This window comes from Sebastes umbrosus, chromosome 13 (genome assembly GCF_015220745.1).
Source record: "Sebastes umbrosus isolate fSebUmb1 chromosome 13, fSebUmb1.pri, whole genome shotgun sequence".
Taxonomy (NCBI): domain Eukaryota; kingdom Metazoa; phylum Chordata; class Actinopteri; order Perciformes; family Sebastidae; genus Sebastes; species Sebastes umbrosus.
Window position 1 is genome coordinate 22,488,557 of NC_051281.1, and position 20,301 is coordinate 22,508,857.

The 20,301-nt window shown below is 40.5% G+C and overlaps 2 protein-coding genes across 2 annotated transcripts; one reads left to right on the forward strand and one right to left on the reverse strand.

Annotated features, from left to right (window-relative positions):
• Positions 1-584: 584 nt before the first annotated feature.
• zic5 (zic family member 5 (odd-paired homolog, Drosophila)) lies at positions 585-5,822 on the reverse strand. Its single transcript, XM_037789624.1, has 2 exons — positions 4,355-5,822; positions 585-2,934 (listed from the first exon to the last, which is right to left on the reverse strand). The coding sequence occupies exons 1-2, from the start codon at positions 5,451-5,453 to the stop codon at positions 2,471-2,473; spliced, it is 1,563 nt and encodes a 520-aa protein (XP_037645552.1). The 5' UTR covers positions 5,454-5,822; the 3' UTR covers positions 585-2,470.
• Positions 5,823-10,319: 4,497 nt separating this feature from the next.
• Positions 10,320-14,462, forward strand: zic2a (zic family member 2 (odd-paired homolog, Drosophila), a). The gene is made up of 3 exons (XM_037789625.1): positions 10,320-11,789; positions 13,112-13,275; positions 13,440-14,462. Exons 1-3 carry the CDS (start codon positions 10,811-10,813, stop codon positions 13,638-13,640), a joined length of 1,344 nt encoding a protein of 447 aa, XP_037645553.1. The 5' UTR covers positions 10,320-10,810; the 3' UTR covers positions 13,641-14,462.
• The last annotated feature ends 5,839 nt before the right edge of the window (positions 14,463-20,301 follow it).

Below are 20,301 nucleotides of genomic sequence, written 5' to 3' on the forward strand. Positions count from 1 at the left end.
AGCCTTTGAAGTGGCGCAGAGACTCGCGTTGGTCAATTTTAATTCTATAGGCCGGACAGGCAACTCTTTGAAAGTGAGATTGTGCGTTTTAATGGAGGAAATAAGAGGGGGAACTTGTTTTATACACTCCTATACAAGGCCTTGCTTATTGTCAGATATCTTTTTATCTTTTATTTTTCCCCATGAATGATTCATGCCTCGGCTTGCTTTTGTTGCTGTCGCGCCTTTCAGAGGTAGCGCCATCAGGGGGCTATAAGTTTTCCCATTAGCTCAGTGATTAGTTTATACCAGCCTCCTTGGCCCGTTATAGGCCTTTTTTTCCTGAGATAACAGTGAATATTTTATAGAAATGTCTCCATAGGAAGTGAACACTTCTACTTTTTTTTCATTTCAGGTGAGAATGCCATTAAGAGTTGTTGATTCTTATTTACATTTCACATTTAAAAAAGGTAATTATTTGACAATTAACGTTTCCAAAAATACATTTGATAAGCTGAATTTCTGTATTTCTCCATTTACGCACTCTGATTTTCCAATTCACTCATTAATCATAATAATTTGACACTTTTTAATAATTTACTGTATATGACCTGTTTTTTTTATTATTATTTTTTTAGCATGAAATTTATTTTGTAAATTTAATTTTGAACATCAAGGCTCTGCAACAATCATAGCTGATTCATCTCTTTTTTTTTTTCTTCTTTTATCCATCATGTCCAACGGCACCATGCACCTCAAAGAGAAAGACAGATCACTACAAAAAGGCATGCGAGAAAGGGACTTTTCACATTACACAGCCTATTCAAGTAAATGTTTCTTCTTTTACAGAACACAATTTAAAAAAATAAAAAAAGTGAACAGAAAATTAACATGAAATTGAAAAAAAAAGAAAAACATCAGCAGGGTACTATGCATCACCAAAACTGATATTATTATTCTTTGGTGTTCCTGTAGTTCCAGTACAACATTGATACCAGCAAATAAATTACAATGTACAAAACAACATTTTTTTTCTTCTTGTAATTAAAACTACACAACATTCACAAGCATCAGTACAATTACATATATACAAATCCTACAGGGCCAAAGCCTGTCAGTGTAGACATTTAGGGTCTCAAGGGACTTACTCTTTAACGAGCATAACACTTGTGTATTTTGCATAAAATATAGTCTTAAATAGTTCTTAAATATTACAAAAATTCCATCCAAACACATGTATTGTATAAATCTGAAAAGGTAAAATGAGAACCCTTAAGACACTCAGATGTTTGCCTCCTCTCTTTTTTTTCTTCTTTTTTTTTCCTTATTGGTTTATCAAAGTTTTTACCACATCTTACAGAAATCACATGAAATAAAAAAAACTTCTAGATTTTTGTCCGTCAGCATTTGTTGCTACAAGCGGTACCATTTGTTTTCCTTAAATGTCTGGAATATGACAGTGATTGATAGCAGGCGAGTTATTAAACTGCAAGGGGGGTGATGGGAGGTCACAGGAAACATGTCATTTCAGCACACCAGTTGAGTCTTAAGCCATGCAGTTAATTAAACCCTGCATATTGCTCTTGTAAATAACAATAATAATAATAATAATAATAATAATTGTTGAAAAGTTCTATTCAGAAATTGGCTCATTTTAAAATGTTTGGTCCTTTTTAAAATAATAATGTCTGTCAAATGTTTTTATTTTGACAGTTTTGATCTACATTTTTAAGAAAGGTCAAGGGTCACCTCAGAGAAATTCCTCCTTGTGTATAGGCCTGCATTGCATCTGCAATAATAGTGAATGATCTGCGTTTAACACAGTTGTTTTAATACCACAATTACAGTGGAAATATAAAAAATAATAATAATAATAATTGTTGAAAAGTTCTATTCAGGAATTGGCTCGTTTTAAAATGTTTGGTCCTTCTTTAAAAATAATAATTGCTAATGTCTGTCAAATGTTTTATTTTGACAATTTTTGATCTACATTTGAAGAAAGTTCAGGGGTCACCTCAGAGAAATTCTTCCTTGGGTAGGGCCTGCATTGCATCCGCAATAATAGCCATACAGTTAATTAAACCCTGCATATTGCTCTTGTAAAATAATAATAATAATAATAATAATAATAATAATTATTGAAAAGTTCTATTCAGGAATTTGCTCATTTTAAAATGTTAGGTCCTTTTTAAAAAATAATAATTGCTAATGTCTGTCAAATGTTTTATTTTGGACAGTTTTGATCTACATTTGAGGAAAGGTCAGGGGTCACCTCAGAGAGAAATCCTTCCTTGTGTATAGGCCTGCATTGCATCCGCAATAATACTGAATTACCTGCGTTAGAGCACAGTCGTTTATTAATACCACAACTACAGTGGAAATAACAGATCAATATCCTTAGGGGCCAGCATGGCACTTCTTTCACTTTCACGGCTCAACTGGATGACAAAGTGTGACAGTCACGTGGTTTGTATTGTAAACATGGAGAGCATCAGAGCATTGTCCTCGGGTCTGAGTTTCTGAAAGAGTCCTCGTCCGAGTCTGACGTGGGCAGGTCGCTGGAGGGGGTGTGGAGGTGGTTTGGCCCACCACTCCCCTGGCACACGTACCACTCGTTGAGGTTGGTGACCTGAGGGGAGAGGTTGGAGGAGCGGTTCCTGATGTGCGTCTCGGAGGAGTTTGGAGAGAGAGGGTCTCCGAGTGGGTTCGTGGAGGAAATGTACGGGACGTTGTTGTTGTTGTTGTTGGTGGAGGAGGAAGGAGGCGGAGGAGACTTGCAGTGCACCTTCATGTGCTTCCGCAGAGAGCTCGGGTGCGTGTAGGACTTGTCGCAGCCGCGCACCTTGCAGTAGTAAGGCTTGTCGCTGGTGTGGACGTGGGAGTGCTTCTTCCGGTCGCTGCTGTTGGCGAATTTTCGGTCGCAGCCTTCGAACTCGCACTTGAAAGGTTTCTCTCCTGATGGAAAGAAAACGAGAAACAGATGCAGTGTCAGTGTCAAGAATGTCAGGGTGGGACAAAAGTCTCCAAGAGAGATGTGTTTACATTTTTACGCACACCACAAGATTATTTTTACGCACACACCACAAGATCAGAGCTGGAGAATTCATTTGTCCATATTCTCAGCATAAATAAATACAACATAAGGGACATTTGCTAATCCTGTACTTCTGATTCACTAAACATCCACTATACCCCACACACCTACTTGTCCAAAGCATTTTCCAGTGTGAACACGTGTAACATGCCTTTAGGCCTTATGGTTACATGTATGTGTGTGTGTGTGTGTGTGTGTATGTGATGGAAGGAGAAGGAGGGGTGGTGGGAGGGGGGCGCTCAGGAGACCACCAGGAGCCGTTTATGTACCGAGGTGGACTCTGGTTATAACTCGTCACACACACACACACACCTACACACACACACACACACACACTGAAACATGCATTTTTTAATTTACAGCATGCATAATATGTCAAATTGTGGATTGCAGGACATTGTTTTCAAAAATTGATAAGCAATAAGAAGGTTGCATTCTGATGACTTATATTTTTATGGTAGATGACTCATTTATTTCCCAGGGGATTTTGCACCATTCAGTATTAAGGTGTATAGAGAGAGGCCTGTCGATGCTGGTGGCAGCAGACCAAAATTAAGCTCTCTCTCTCTCTCTCTCTTAGCCAAAACACGACCCTCAATCTGTGCGTAATGTCAACAACAACAAAAACAACAACAACAACAACAACAGCTCTCAAAAAAGGCACTCATGAGGATTTTAACCTCGTGGAAAGTTAGCCTGCTTTTAGAGTCACTACATGTGTTTCACAACTCTGAGCAACATTTCACCACGATGCATGGTGTTGTTTTGGTTTGGACAGTGTATCCGGATAGATTTAGTTAGTTTCCCTACAGACAGACAGGTCGTATAGCCTAAATAGCTCAAACTCATATGATGGAACAGTAATACATCTTGCACACTGTTTAGATATCCCATACACATACACATGCACTCGTCGATATAAACTAAGCTTCTGCGTAAACGTCCTGCGCCTGCGGATAATTACATTTACGCGTGTTGTAGCGCTGTCCGTACGTAAGCACGTTTTTACAAATCATATGCCCTTAATCCTCTCACGCCTACTGCATGCATGCAGGCGTCTCGGCGAGTAGAAAAAGTTTATATTTAAAGAAAGGAAATGAAACACGAAACTGTGCCATCGCGTCACTGAATACAACTTTTGTGCGCAATTACGCACGGTCGCACTATCTATCCATTTATTTATAACAACACAAGGTCTCTTCGGATCGGATACATTCGAACGCTCTTCGATTATGAGTGATATTTTTTTTCAGATTACACAATTTAGAAAAAGTGACTGACCTGTGTGCGTCCTCTTGTGAATCTTTAAATTCTCCGATCTGGCAAACACTTTCCCACAGCCCGGGAAAGGACACGGGAAGGGCTTTTCTCCCGTGTGAACTCGGATGTGATTGATCAGTTTGTACTTCGCTTTGAACGCCTTTCCTTCGCGCGGACATTCCTCCCAAAAACAGACGTGCGAGCTCTGCTCCGGTCCTCCAACGTGCTCCACCGTGACGTGGTTCACCAACTCGTGCATGGTGCTGTAAGTCTTGGAGCAGGGCTTCTTTTGACTCAGCTCCTGGTCGATCCACTTGCAGATCAGCTCTTGCTTTATGGGCTGCCGCATGTATCTCAAAAACGCCCCCGCCGCTCCGTGAGGAGCAGAAGCGATGTTCACATTGAGGTTCATGGAGTTGTAGCTGTGGAGAGAAGAGGCTCCATAGTGCTCCGGCCTGTGCCCGAAGTGCTCCGGCCTGCCGTAGATGTCCCCCGGTATACCCAGGCGCATCTGCCCGTTGAGGGCATGATGATGGTGGTGGTGGTGATGGGCACCACCACCTGGGGACACCTGCTCGTGGAGTCCAGTAAAAAGTGAATGGGCCCCTGCACTTTCCGCGTGGCCATAAGCACCTGTTGGGGAGATGAACATGCCATGGTGATGAGGGGAGGAGGCGGAACTATGCTGGTCGCCAAGTGCATGCATAGCAGAGGCTGAGAGCTCTCTCCTGAGGATGAAGTCCCTGCTGCTCGAGGAGTAGCCTGAGTGGGGGTGGAAACCAACTGTGGTCTGAGCAGCAGCAGCAGCGGCAGCGGCAGCAGAAGAAGTGAAAGGTGCCGCGGTCTGGGTGGCTTCGTGGTGGCTCTGAATGTGCTGAGATGATGGGCTAAGTTTGAGAGCATTTGTCTGTGCCATGTGCTCGGGTCCAAATGGAGTGAGTGCCACTCCGGGGTCGTTGCCCAGCTCCCCAGGGTGGAGGTGGTGGTGGGCATGGTGGGAGAGAGGGTGATGCCCCCCTAGCCCCGGGAAGCCTGTCATATTCTGATGAGGAAGGGGTTGAGTCGCTGCCAAATCCGCTAATCTTATCGCCGGATTCCTCTTGTTTAAAGGGGGTTCCATGATAACTACACTGACAAGTCCATGCGCACTCTGCTCAATTGTTTTTTCACCACCCTTCTCTAAAACATTAGGAAAAAATATGTATATATAAAGGGTGTATATATATAAAGTTCTTTTTGTCCGGCTTCTAACTCTGCTTGCTCCCCCTTCCCAACCACTCTGTCCTCAAGCGATTGGCAGAACATACAACAGTTGGAGGACACAGTGGGGAATACAGTTTAGAAATGGCACTGCGGGTATTGGACGGATTTCGGTGACTGGCAGTTAGGAGAACGAAGCGATTGGCTGTCGTTCAGCGCAGCAGCTCAGCAGGGATCCGCCTCCTCACTCTCTTTAGCGCTGTTGACTCCAAAAAGTTGTACTCACACAAAGTTACCAGCAGATCTGTTTTTTACGCGCGGCTTTTTCTGTTTACTGGATGACCGACATGTCAGTTTTATGTGACAAACGCAGCCTAGTTTATCTCTTCTGGTAAAGTGTCCTTACTATTGATTTGATGTCGACATTGAAAAAGATAGAGAGAGAGAGAGCGAGAGAGAGAGAGAGGGGAGGGAAAAGAAGCCCGCTGCTGGTGGGTAGATGTATGTGTGACCAGTGTATAGATGTCTACAGAGGACACAACAGTCATGGCGTAAAGTTTATTTATTTGGCGTTTTGTTTTTTTTAGTTATCAAGAAGGATTTCTAAAACATGCAGCTCCTACTATTTAACTTTATTTGTCAGGAAAATATCAAATTAAAAAAGTGCAGACATTGCTTAATTATACAAACTATTTTACTGTAAAATATAATATCGTAAAATTATGATTAGATAGAGAAAATAACATAAAAACATCAGAAAATATATTTCAGTCTGGTTTTGCTTTTTTTTTAGGTGTTGCTCATTTTAACCCTATTCTCCCTCTCGCAATTATTAGTATATGAATATAGTTATTTTCTCCTTCTTATGTTCATAGAATAAATAATAGTACTATACTACACTTAAATTTTAGATAAGCTTTAAATTGAATTGTGGGTAGTGTAGGCTGTCATAACCAATCATACTATAATGCTGAAGTTAGGAAAACCAATAACAAATCTTGTTTATTCAGACATTTTTTCATAACGCCTCAATAAAAAAATCCCATTAAATTAATTTATCTTGGCTTAAATATATTAAAAGTAACGGTCGACCTTAGCGTGAGATATAAACATCCAACAGCAAACTAAGAAAGCGTAACCTACAATTTCATTTTAGTGAATATCTTGGCAGCACCTGTAAAAAAGTGTCGTGTACTTTTATTATCAGCACGTAATAAGCTTTAGCCATTATTTACCAACTTTTTGTAATCTTGGTTTATAATTAAAGTTGCCAGACATTATCTTAAACTGTATTTGACGCGCCATTGGAATAGTCAGCAGGACGTGTATCTGTCATTGATATATGTCTTAATTCAGACACCTTTCCAATCGATTTGTGATAACTGGGCTTAAAACTACAAAATCATCACATCATCAAAGTTGATGCAACTTGAACAGGAGCTCGCCCTTAAAAATGTTCAAGTAGAATAATGAACAGCACATTTCCCCTCTCAGGACCATGTTCTATAATTGATTTCCACCGTGTTAGAGAGAGGAAGGCTTTACATGTTATGGGCCTGTTGCACGTGCATGAAACTGATTTATGAACTTGATAATCAGCAACTGGAACAGAGGCTTTAAATAATCACAACTCCTACAATTGATATATAACGTGTTGTATAGTCTTGCAAAAATAATAATAATAATAATATAAATTTACAGCTGCTCATTTTTTTTATTTTATTTGCACACTTTGTCTCATATCTGTATTTTTTTTTTTTTTATTAAAAAAATCATAATTTAAAAGTCAGTCAAAAATGTGCATGTGCCACGTGTGTATCATTGTCTCGGGGATTTAGTTAAATAAATTAAATACGCCCAGCTCCTTCTGGAAACCCATAAAACCCAGAAGAGCAGTGGGTGCACTGTTTATGATTTGTTTAAAGGGCCCCCCATTTCATACACATTAAATTAAACAGCACATTAAATGGGACAAAATTAACAACAAGAATTATAAATTTTGCTGAGAACGCGTAGAAACAAAGGTTTACCATCCCTGGTAGCTTTAACCGTGACAGTTTGCGAATATAATGGACATGCATTTTTTTTTTTTTTGGAAAAACACACTTCGTGGTCACAGTGTCGCACAGTGTTTCCACATGTATCATATTCTGCCATGTCAAATGAATAGAGATTGATCTATATAACACATCTTTTTTTATTATGTAAATTAATAGAGAGAAAAGTTGAGTTTCTTGAAGGAATGGGTTAATTTTTATTGACTTATAGCTTCCAAATTACCCAAAGCTGTCGATTCCTCAGACACAAGAGAGGGGGGCCTCTCTCTCTCTCTCTCTCTCTCTCTCTCTCTCTCTCTCTCTCTCTCTCTCTCTCTCTCTCTGTGTCTCTCACCCCTTTAAAACAAAGACGCTTTTGTCATAAACAGGGTTATTTTACCAAAAGGAGTCAAGAGGGCAACATATGTGGTCTTAAAGGGTCAGAGGTCAAACATCCATGAAACACAAGGTCACAGGAGCCACACAAGTAACCTTCCAGTGTGTCAACATATTGATATTGTCAGATAACAAGAGAAGAGAAATGTGCCTTTGGCCCCCTCCATTATTACGCACAGGCAGAGCGCCTTCATGTGATCAACACTTACTGACTTTATTGATTAGCTTTGCGTCACACTTACAGTAACTTCAGATTCATTTCATGTCATTTATATTTTAAAATCTCTGGGTGTCTCAGTGTGTGTTGCTGATCCCAGAACCTGTTGAAATACTGGTCTTTGGGGGATTTTCAATAGACCTAGTCCTCCTTTTCTTCTCCAAGCAGAAGGGAAAACCTCTCTATACCCGATAGATTTTTTTTTCTTTCTCCTTTTTAATTTTCTCTCGCTTTTCTCCCTATCTGGAGAAAGGTTTTGTGGTTTTTCCAGAGAAATAAAGAACTTCTTATAGGGGTCGGCAGACGTGACTTTGAACTTGGATCAGCTCCTGTGTTTCCTGTGGTGCGAGTTGAAATAGACTTGGAAGAATGGCACACACAACGCTCAGCCTGTCCCACTCCTACTCCCAGCTAAGAGACACACAATTTACCCAAAAAAAAAAAAAGTTTTTAAACCTTTCACTTCGCCTTCAACCATTATGTTGCAGCACCGGAGAGCCGAGGCAGACACAGAAAATGTGTTGTGTAATATGGAAGGGAACCGCACAACTTGTGGGATTTTTGGTGAAAATGTAAGTAAACTTCCTTTGACTTTGAATGAGCAGCTGTTGTGGCACATGGCCTGTATATAGGATATCCCAATTTGAACGCAGATTCAGTGCATGCTTGTGGAAAGTTGCCAGTAAATTTGCAAATTTTTCTTTTCAAAAAATGACTTCCCTCAGTCAGTTATACGTGTTTGTACCATGGGAACCAAAAAGGAAATCACATTAAGAAAAAAAACACATGCGTAAAAACAGTGGCTGCTGCCTATTGTTTTCTTGTGGGCATCGTTTGTGTCACACAGAGACATGCTCTCAAAAAAAACAAAAAAACACCATAACATCTTATTCAATAATCCTAAAACTAATTATGGTGAGTTCGACCTCACAGGTCACTAATGGTTAACTGGGATCTAAGCGCAGTTCACCACCATAACATGTCACTTTAATTGCTGTGGTGAATGTGAGAACCACCGAGGAACCAGAACCAGCAACATATGGAACCATTAAAAAAAAAAAACACGAACCACCAACAACAAGCACTGGCGGTTGCCACCATCAGTGTGAGCACTGGAGCACCGCTAAAAGGCCCAGTTGTGGTTCTATAACACCAGTGAAAAAAACCCACTGGACTCCATATGGAGCCACACATGCTTTTTCAGCTGTGAGGAATTATACAAGTGGCGAGAGATTCATCACATTTGAATGAATCTATAAACTGTGTATTGATCATTACGATGTATCAGCATTTAACATGCATATGTGGTATGTTTAAATAGAGCAATTCATTATCATTTTTTTTTTTTTTTTTAAAGGGGGGAGGGTGTTACAGCAGTATATTCAGTTCAATTAAACAAAAAAGTTCTGCATTATTATTATATATTTTTGTGTCAAAGAGACTTAATGTAACCTCGGTATTTTAAGCAGACTTTGGATGTCAATAAAATTATTTAATATTCAAAAACAATATTTGATGATTTACATGCGTAAAGAAGCCTGGAAATCAGTTTACACCACCCCCCCACCTCCACACCCTCCTTCTGCAGTCATACTGGCATGCGTAAAGCTACTGAACGTTTGTGCGCAATTAGTGCAATTTTTAGATATCATGGCGGTTAATTGATAGCCATATATTTAATAGCACATGCATGATAGAGGAGCGCGAGCGTTTGTTTTCCAATTGAGAAATGTGAAAATACAGTGAGCTGTTGCATTAGATTCAGATTTAGTAAATAACCCACCACTAAAAAGATTAATTCTCTAATCTCCAATCTTTCTTATTTCTCATCAAATGCTGCATATTTTTTTTAATATTTTATTCCTACTACAACTTGGCACCAACGCAATATAAACAACAAAAACATGTTCTCTCCTCTCCTCTTGTCGTGATCCTCTCTCTCTTGTATATACCCTCCCTCCCCAAATCTTCCCCTAAAAGTAGGCGGTAATTATTAGTGGAAAATGGCGTTGCGCTATTAAGTCTCCGCAGCGCTACCTGCTATTGGAGCAGCACCTGGGATTGATGAGGCGCAGTGGCCAATGAGGCTGCGAGGAATGAATGAACGGGCTCCAGTTAAAGGGGGCGGAAGAAGAGGTAGAGCCAGTCCACGGAGAGAAACAGGGACCCTCCGCGAGAAACACAAGGCGAGAGCCAGAGAAATAAATACATACCCAATCGGAACGGCGATTTGTGTTGCGATGCTCCAGCTTACTACTCGCTCTGTGCGCGCAAGAGGACACCCAGTAAGATAATTATTTAATTCTTCCAGTGCATTCTTTTTTTTTTGTTTTTAAAAAAACGCCGCAGTGGAGAGAAGAGGACACACTTCTTCACTTCGTTGGATTTTTTTTTAACTTAAACTAGAAGTAGATCCAGTGTTTCGATGCGCCTTCGAGCTGATTCTTTATTTTTTTTATCCTCATGAGCGGAGCTGAATGGCAGCCTTGATGATATGGTGTTTCTAAGGTTTGGAAGTTATATTGCCAGCATTTGATTCTGTTTCTTTTTTTTTTAACTTATTATTCTCTGCGACTGATTTATAAAACGAAAAAAAAAATTGTCATTTACTGAAAAAAAAAAGAAATCATGTTACTGGATGCTGGTCACCAGTTCCCCGGACTGGGAGTGGGGTCATTCGCCAGGCATCACTCAGCAGCCACCGAGATGCAGGAGAGAGACTTGAGTTTGGCACAAAATAGCTTTGTAGACTCCGCACACATGGGTGCGTTCAAGCTGAACCATGATCTCTCCCCGGGACAGAGCTCAGCCTTCTCCAGCCAGGCGCCCGGTTACCCCGCTGCGGCTCTGGGAGCGCACGCCGCCGCCCATGTCACGTCGTACGCGAGCTCTCCTTTCAACTCCACCAGGGACTTTCTCTTTCGCAGTCGTGGCTTCGGAGAATCCTCTCCGGCGAGCAGCCAACACGCTATTTTTGGCCCCACTGCGGGATCCCTCCATCACTCCCACACAGACACTCAAGGCCACATCTTGTTCCCGGGGATCCACGACCAGTCCCACGGCTCTCCGAACGTCCTGAACGGCCAAATGAGGCTCGGACTACCGGGGGAAGTTTTCGGACGCTCCGACCAGTACCACCAGGTTTCCTCGCCGAGGACCGACCCGTACTCGGCCGCGCAGCTCCACAACCAGTACGGCTCCATGAATATGAACATGGGGATGAACATGGCAGCCCATCACCATCACCACCCCGGTGCCTTTTTCCGCTACATGAGGCAGCAGTGCATCAAGCAGGAGCTCATCTGCAAGTGGATCGACCCGGAGCAGCTGAGCAACCCGAAGAAGTGTTGTAACAAAACTTTTAGCACCATGCACGAGTTGGTGACGCACGTCTCCGTGGAGCACGTCGGCGGTCCGGAGCAGACCAACCACATCTGCTTCTGGGAGGACTGCGCCCGGGAGAGCAAACCGTTCAAGGCGAAATACAAACTGGTGAACCACATCAGGGTGCACACCGGAGAGAAACCGTTTCCGTGCCCGTTCCCAGGCTGCGGGAAGGTGTTCGCACGGTCGGAAAACTTGAAGATCCACAAGAGAACACATACAGGTAAATTATCACAACAAACACTAGTTGGAAGGATTTTTTTTTTTCTGTTCATTGATTTTTGTTTGAGTCAAGTCAAATGTATTTCTGTAGCACATTTAAAACAACATGAGTGCTTTACAGACATAGTGCAGAATAAAAACAGGTAAACAGAGCAGACAACAACATTTCACACATCCACTAGACAGAGACCAAGATAAAGGTTAAGTAATAAGATTGGTGTCTATTGCTGTAACTATAAGCAGGCATGTGCATTCATTTCTCTTCTCTTGTAAACAAGTGTGCCTTGCCAAGCGCAAAATGAAGATCTAATTATCAGGCAGCTATTTTAGGCTGCTAAAGTAGATAGTATTCGTAGAAACAGACAAAGTAGATTTAGGATCACATCCAGGAGAGAGAGAGAGAGCAAATTAGTTTATTATAGCGTGCGTAATTTAACATTTATTCTGGTGTAAAACATTTCACATAGAAAACACATGCTGAGTGGATGTTTTCACTGTTTGGGGGTAAACTTTAAAAAAAAAAAAAAAAAATATGGGTCAAAGGGGACAGTGCGTTTCGTGCTTCGTAGAGCAGCCAGACTGGTGTAGTAAATCATATCAATTTGAATGTGTTCCACGCTTTTATAGCTCACATTTCATATTTGGCCACACAGGGGAAATTATTTCCACTAAATATTCCTAATCGATTTGTTTTGTTTGGTAGTTGTGGTGTATAGGTTTAGCCGAGGACAGCACCAGTCAGTCAGTCAGTAGTAGTAGTAGTAATGTTTATACGCGTGAGGAATGCCTTTTGTTTGCGTCCCCCTTTTGATACGAGCTATATAATAAAGGTGCTAGACGGGGCCATTACCATGCCTTTCACATTTGGACTTACTTTCTTGTGGGGAAATACATTATGGTGTCGTGCCATGAAATTGGTCAGGTGCTAATTAGATTTTTATTGTCTCGCAAGCAAATGGTTCAACCTTCTGTATCCATGGGCCTGCTGAGGACGGCCTTATTTATCCCCCCTCTCCCTCTCTCTCTCTCCCTCTCTCTCTATCTGTCCCACCCCCCCTCCAAATCACTATGTATGCGCATTATTTATTAACTCCCCCATCTCGTTTTAAAAAAAAAAAAGAAGCTCTAAACTTTGAATATCACAATAGAGATCATGTTTTAAATTGTTATTGATTGCTGTGTTTTTTTTTTTAGTTCAAGCTGTAAACCCCAACTTTGGGATTTTACGCATGCAATGAGCTGCACAGCATTTATCTGTAATAATAATAATAATAACAATAATACAAATATCTGACTATATTTCTTTTTTTTTTCCCCTTACAGGAGAGAAGCCGTTCCAGTGTGAGTTTGAGGGCTGCGACAGAAGGTTTGCAAACAGCAGCGACCGAAAGAAACACATGCACGTCCACACGTCGGACAAGCCTTATCTCTGCAAAATGTGCGACAAGTCCTACACACATCCCAGCTCTCTACGGAAACACATGAAGGTAAATACGTGTGTGTGTGTGTGTGTGTGTGTCAGGCCTCTATAATGTTTATTATTATTAAAACACACTGATTCTGTATTGTGCATAATTCATTCTCATCTAAATTCAATGTTTTTTTTTGTTGTTCTTATTGTGAATACTCATTTGTCTTATTTTCCTTTCAGGTCCATGAAGCGTCCCCACCACCACCACCATCAGACTCCTCACCAGCAGCCAGCTCTGGCTATGAATCCTCCACACCTCCAGGCCTGGTGTCTCCCACCACCGAGACCCATAGCAACACCACCCTGTCCCCAGCCTCAGCTGTGCACAACACCACCAACCACAGTGGCCTATCCTCCAATTTCAGTGAATGGTATGTTTAGGACTTGAAATGAAGCAAAACACACACTCATTTCACAGCACTGGGACCATTCAGCAGGAGATGGGGACAAAGTGCACTGCAGGAGAGGCACACAAACATTTGTTTATTTTATTATTTTTTGATTCTGCCAGGGAAGATGACAACAGAGGAAAAATATGTACAATAGTCGAGGTGTATTTCATATTGTAAATACTTACTAAAAGCCCACTTTCCCATTGGTTGTGCTAGTTTGTCAGTCTTTGGTGTATAGATGTTCCTTCAATGGTAGCTATTTCTCTAACTGGACTTTTAGTGCACATATTACGATAAAAAATTGTACTATAATGTTGAATATTGTGATCCTAAGGCAAATTGATTGTACTATACTAAACATCTATAAACTGGAAAGAGTGCCAAAGTTAACATTTAACTCAAAAACAGACCACAATATTATGCTTGTGAATGTATATTTTTTAGTTTACTGGGCTTAACTTGTGATGTTTTTGTGCTTTGCAAGTTTGAATTGTGAAATACTATCTGGAAGATTGTGGAGGAAAATAAACGTTGTGCCGTTCCATTTTCTGTAACTACGCCCTTCCTTTTTTGTAAATATCGACTGCCATATTTATCCATTTGTAATTAAATTATGGTATTTACTTGCTACAGATGAAACAGTATTTATAAAGAATGTTTCTTTACTATAAATATGTACAATTTACGAGCTAAACATGGGCAGTTGTTTCGTTATGTGCTTTTGTTCAAAGTTTTAAGAGGTGTTTTCTTCCTTATTGTGATAAGAATTTTACTGCATACAAATATAATAAAAGGTGTTGCAAGTGCTAAATATTTTCTTTTTTTGCTTTTTCATGCTTGTCTGTTTTGTTGGCTGCTGGTGCAGATTAGTGGAGTTATTGTTTGGGGAGGCGTTTAGTGTGTTTTGGAATTATTCAGGCACTTTATTACGTCTCAGACTCATCTCTCAATTATTGTCCTTCTGGGCTAAACGACAATATGGTGTTTTATCTCAAGCTTTGCAAAGCATTCTTATAGGCCCTAAACAATGTGGCTGTTGTGGTGCAAAAATAAACAGGAGATTTTGGCATTTAAGTAAAACTATGTACACAGAAACCATACATTTAACAAGGAAGACAATTCAAACTAGTGAAATAATTTGTAGCAGAGTTTTAACTAGTTTAATTTAAGCAAAGAAACCCGTGCAAACTAAGCATTTTCATCCTGCACACTTATGTTTCTCTGTTCATTTAGAAAAAAAACAGCAAAGCTTTGTCTTCCGTACATCATATCTTGTCACTTTATATTTTCCCAGCTCAGTTACTGAGTTTACTTGAAAACACAGCCTTTAAATGTGACCTCCATCCACCCCACCCTGGACACTTCACTGCACAGTGAACTTGAACTTGACTCGGCTTATAGTCCTCTAGTCTCTGAGAGCTTCTCCGTGCTCTGGCTGGAACCTGTTCTGGGATCTGGCCATATGTCTCTGTGGTTCTGTTATTAATTCAGATGGTTTTTAAGAACGCTTCAGGGCGTGTTTGTTTGAATCTGACGCATTGTAGGCTGTGAGTACACAGCTGATGGGCATGGATTGCTTGTGTTGCTCATACAGATCTGAGGGCTCTTTGAAGAATACATATTACAATCTGAGGCCTATACATTAAGGCTATTATGTGAATTAAATGGGCTAAAGAAAAATAACAATGTTTGTCAGGTGGTTGTTGGTAGTTTTGATTAAGTTGTTGTCATATGAGTCGTGCTTCATAGACATAGAAAACACATGGTGGGACCTGCTAGTGATGGTGGAAATCCGCTGCAGGCCGACTCTTGCAGCAAGTGGCACTCTTTTCTGTCTTATGGAGCTGCTTTGGCTGCTGTTGTCTCCTACTATTATACAGGCTCACATTGCTTTGGCTCACAGAATGATGCAGTAAATTAAAAGGTTGGTAGGATCTCCATGAAGGGAAGTGATGCTGATTACAACCAGGCAATGATATCAACTAAAATCAATTAGAACCTACTAAAAACAATGCTTTCACCCTTGTTAAAAAATCTTTTCAGATTGTTCATGGCTCACATATTTACAATCGGAGAGCTTTTTTTGGGCAAAAGTGTGTAAACTGAGATGGTTAATCTCCAACTATTGTTTTATATTCATCTTATTTAGCAGCTGAAATCACCTCCTAATGTGGCCCTTCAGTGGCTGACCTGGTGACCTCTCCTACGGAGGAAGGTATATGACCTGTGTGGAGTGGGAAAGGTCAGCTCCTCCACAAGGTGCGTCGATGCTGGTTCCTGTTCGGCTCCAGCTGAGCTGATATTGATCCGCAGAGAAGGAAGCACTTTTTTCTCTCCCCTTCTCACAGCTCCTTGTGCATTGTTGCCTGTAGGCTACTGTAAGGATACTATACTATCAGTGCACACATGCACCCAGCCGGCCTCACTTGGGCTTGCACGGAGCTTGTGTGTGTTTTTCAGCAGTCACACTTGGACTCAGGCCAAAGTTCAGGAGGAAACCTTTTGAGGTCATGTGATAAGTTCACTGAGCAATTTGAAGCGTTCTGCATGAGTGTAGTTTGAAGTGTGCGTTATTGCGCGCAGGCTGCGGTGCAGCGGAGGTATCGGAGAGGACGTGGAACTTGCTTATCCATATTTTTATTTGCGAAAAAAAGTAATTGTGCGCCCATTTGAGAGTTTTATTTATGACACAATTATAGACTGTTGAACATCATAGTTAAAGCTTATTGTTTTGCACAATGCACATCTGAATAGCTAGATATCTATGTCTATTTTTTTTTTTATCTAACATCACATCCCTTATTCAATAAGAGAGAATGGCATTTTTTTTAATTATTATTTAATTCTTTTTTTTTTTTTTTGGTTTTTACCCTGCATGAATTCATGACGTAGACTACTTCAAGAAAACAATTCATTAGCAGTTTATAGCAGGACACAGTGTGTATTCGTTGCATTGCAGCATGAGCAAATTATTTGAAATTGACACATATTTTTATTTATTTGTTATTCCACACAACTTTTACATCAGTGAAGATGAGTGTTGCGCCCCCGCTGGTGTGTGTATGTGTGCGGGTCTGTGCGTGTGTGTGTGTGTGTGAGAGAGTGTGTGTGTGTGAGAGAGAGAGAGAGAGAGAGAGAGACTTATAGGCCGTGAGAGGGGACACATTTTCACACATTTTCAACACCAGTTGACAGGTAAACCAGTATGAGGATATGTTGGACAACATAGTTTAAATGAAGCTTCACTGTAGTTACTAGTTCACTATATAAAAAAAAAGTGTTTGTGTGTGTGTGTTGGGAGGAGGTTGAAGTTTGAAGCAGAGAGCGCGTGTGATTGTAGGCCTCCAGGGAATGAAATCAAATCAGCGCGCTCAAGGGATGCAGCGCGCGCGTGTGCTTGCGTGTCCCGGGCTGTACTTGTTGGTCTGCAACCAACAGCAACACATCACACCTGTCAATCAGTACAGGTGAACAGTATTGGCTCAATGTTATTAGCATCAGTGATCGGCGTGTTTGTGGATGTGTTTTGATAATAATAATCTCTCTCTCTCTCTCTATCTCTCTCTCTCTCTCTCTCTCTCTCTCTCTCTCTCACGCACACACACTAATTGTGCACGGTTAACTTGTTTTTCCTTGCAACGTCAGATAAATCCATATTGATGTATTAATATAATGTAATACATGGTGTGTTTTTGCATACATATTCCTCATTTCAACGTTTAATGGTTGAATAGATGACACTATATACCTCCATCAGGGATTATTATTGCTCTAAGTCATTCATAATTCATCTTCTTATATGGCAGCATAATTCTGTGTTTATTAAAGGCAAACATTTTGTTTGCCTTTAATTTTTCTTTTCTTTTAGTGACAGAGCCTGGTGACATAAATTTGACCTCTTCCTGACAGCCACGACCAACTTTAAGCTTTAAGATATGGAACCATAATAACGCACGTGATGAAGGTGATGCGCAGCATTTAATAAGGACTAAATAGGTGACTTATTTACTGCAGCTTTTAAATGACCGACTGCTTTATTAATTAAAAGAGTGTTGTAAAATAATAAAAAAAATTATGTGTAGGTATAATTACACAATCGATTGTTACAATGCAAATAAACAAATAAATAAATAGATAAACGGCTTATAGTGTATCAAAACAACAACGAACTGATATTATTACTATAATCAGAACGTCCTTTTTTTATTATAAGCAAACGCACACGTTTGTGTATAGGCCAAAATACATTCTTTGCAAGTCAACAGCAAATTAACCTAAAAAAATCATATGGAATAAATTATAAAATAAATATTGCACATCTTCTGATGACGCGCTTTGTTCTCATTTAAATGGATTCAATTACACGTGAAGTATGCATGTTTTAGGATGAGGCCTTTCTATTTGCATCGTTATCAAATCCGTCAACACCTTTACCTTTAAATTAAAGAGTTTAAAAAAAATATCCGCCTTGTTTGCACACTTTCAATTCGTCTCTTTTAAACCAAATTCGTTCCTCAGTGTGATCCTTCCCAAACGGGCCTCCTCAGTAGAAATAACACAGTGAGGAGTTTTGTCGGCAGCCATGTTTTGAGAGAAAACTTTTAAAACAAACGCCATATCCTCTAATTGAATTGGAACTGCTCTAATGAAATGAATGTGTCCGTTCGCCGGCCTTTGTTATTTATAGTCACACCAGTATCACCCCATACCAAGGGCCTGCTTGCCCTACGAATGTTTTTTGATATGGTTAATAGATTTTACAAAATATTTCATAAAACTATGTAACAATACATTAAATTAAAAAAATAATAATAAAATGTTATAGGCATAATGCAGCTTATTTTTTTTCCTGTAGTATCTACACATACCTAAAAGAAAATGTTTATGGCTTAATATGAATTAAAGTGGATTACAGAAAATGTGCTTATTTTGATGTGCATGCATGTATTAAAGGAGGCAGTCTGTGACAGGGCCTTCATGATAATCTCTCTCTCTCTCTAGGTCAGCAGTTAATACAGAGGTCAGCTCAGTATGCAGAATATTATAGCTTATTACTAAGTGGAATAGATACATAATAAATATATCAACATATTAACTTTAATGCAGTGTAATAATTACAGTCTTGTCTTTCTTATGGTCATTGTTTGTTTCTGTTTCTTGAGGAAAGTGATATTTCTTTCTTCCTTTCTTTCTCTCTTTCTTTCTTTCTTTCTTTCTTTCTTTCTTTCTTTCTTTCTTTCATCTCATATCTGTCTGTCTGTCTGTCTGTCTGTCTGTCTGTCTGTCTGTCTGTCGTTTCTGTCTGTCTGTGACATGGCTTGTGTTGTGTTTGTACTGAAGTCCATGTACAGTCTGCCTTCCTGTGCAACGCAGCCCCCGTTGGCCTTTCATCTGAGTTCAGCGGCCGCCTTTCTCACACAGATGAATGTGTTTCTGTGAAAAGAGCCGGAATGGCTGTCACTTCTCCTGGCACGGCGGAGAAACAAACAAAACCCCCTACTCCTTTAAGGAAGCTGGCGCAGGCGCCTCCCATCGGACACAAACACTACAGAGTCAGAAGCACAAATAGCCTCAAAAGCTTAACACTCTCCCTTTCATGCAGAAAAAGCTTGGCATGACTGGCCCTACTCATGCACACAGAGAAACACAAAGTGGAGAGGTGCAGAGTAAATGACATACTCGAGCTCGACTGAGGTGTGCTCATTGTTGTGGTCTCTCCCCCCAAAAAAAGTGTTAGAATTCAACTAATCCCTCACAAACTCAGCATCCTCCCCTGCTGTTGCTTTTGCAGTGAGGTTCTCAATATGGCTCCTACACAACACCTTGCCAATTCTCTGTATTCGCCACAATGGGTAATGTGCCTGTTAATATGAGACGTTTTTCAGGTAACTCTTTTCTGCTGCAGCCAAGGCTCTTCCAAGACAGGAGCAGGTGTACCATCAAAGAGCAATTATCTGCCAGCAGAACACAGAACCTAGCAGGCACACAGTGGCGAATATCATCAGCTTTGCTTTAATGCATTCACAGTTTATGCACACCTTTTACTCCATGCATGGGACGTGTGATGTGTGTGTGAGTGCAGATGCTGAAATATAAGAAAACAAACTTGTCATGACGTCCCCCACGCAGACGTATGAGCGTAGACTTCCTCTTCCATTCCAAAACCACACTCAGCCGAGGAAATTTTCAATTTCCTCACACCTGTAAACATGCTGTTTTACCTCGGCTCCTTTGATCTTCAAACAGGCCAGAGCTGTGCCCCGGGGGGACGCAGTGTAGAAAGGGTGACTGGGTGGTGTGTGTTTTTATGTTTTATAGGGACGCTGGCAAGTAATGGAACATACCTCTTGGCCATTTTTTTTGCATTTTCATATTTTAAGCTCACGCTGGAAAAAGTCTGCCACACGTTCCTCCTCATTAAAGGTGCCATATCGTGGAAAACACACTTTTTCAGTGCTTGTGCACATATATTTGGGTATCTGGAGTGCCTACCAACCCACAAACTGTAAAACAAGACAACCCAGACAGTTTTTTTTGGCTCCCCTTCCTATGTCACATGCAGGCTCATTAGAATAGCTTTAGAACTGCCTTTGTGTTCCAATACTACCATACTATTTCTGCAGTATGCCAAAAATACCAGGATGTCATAC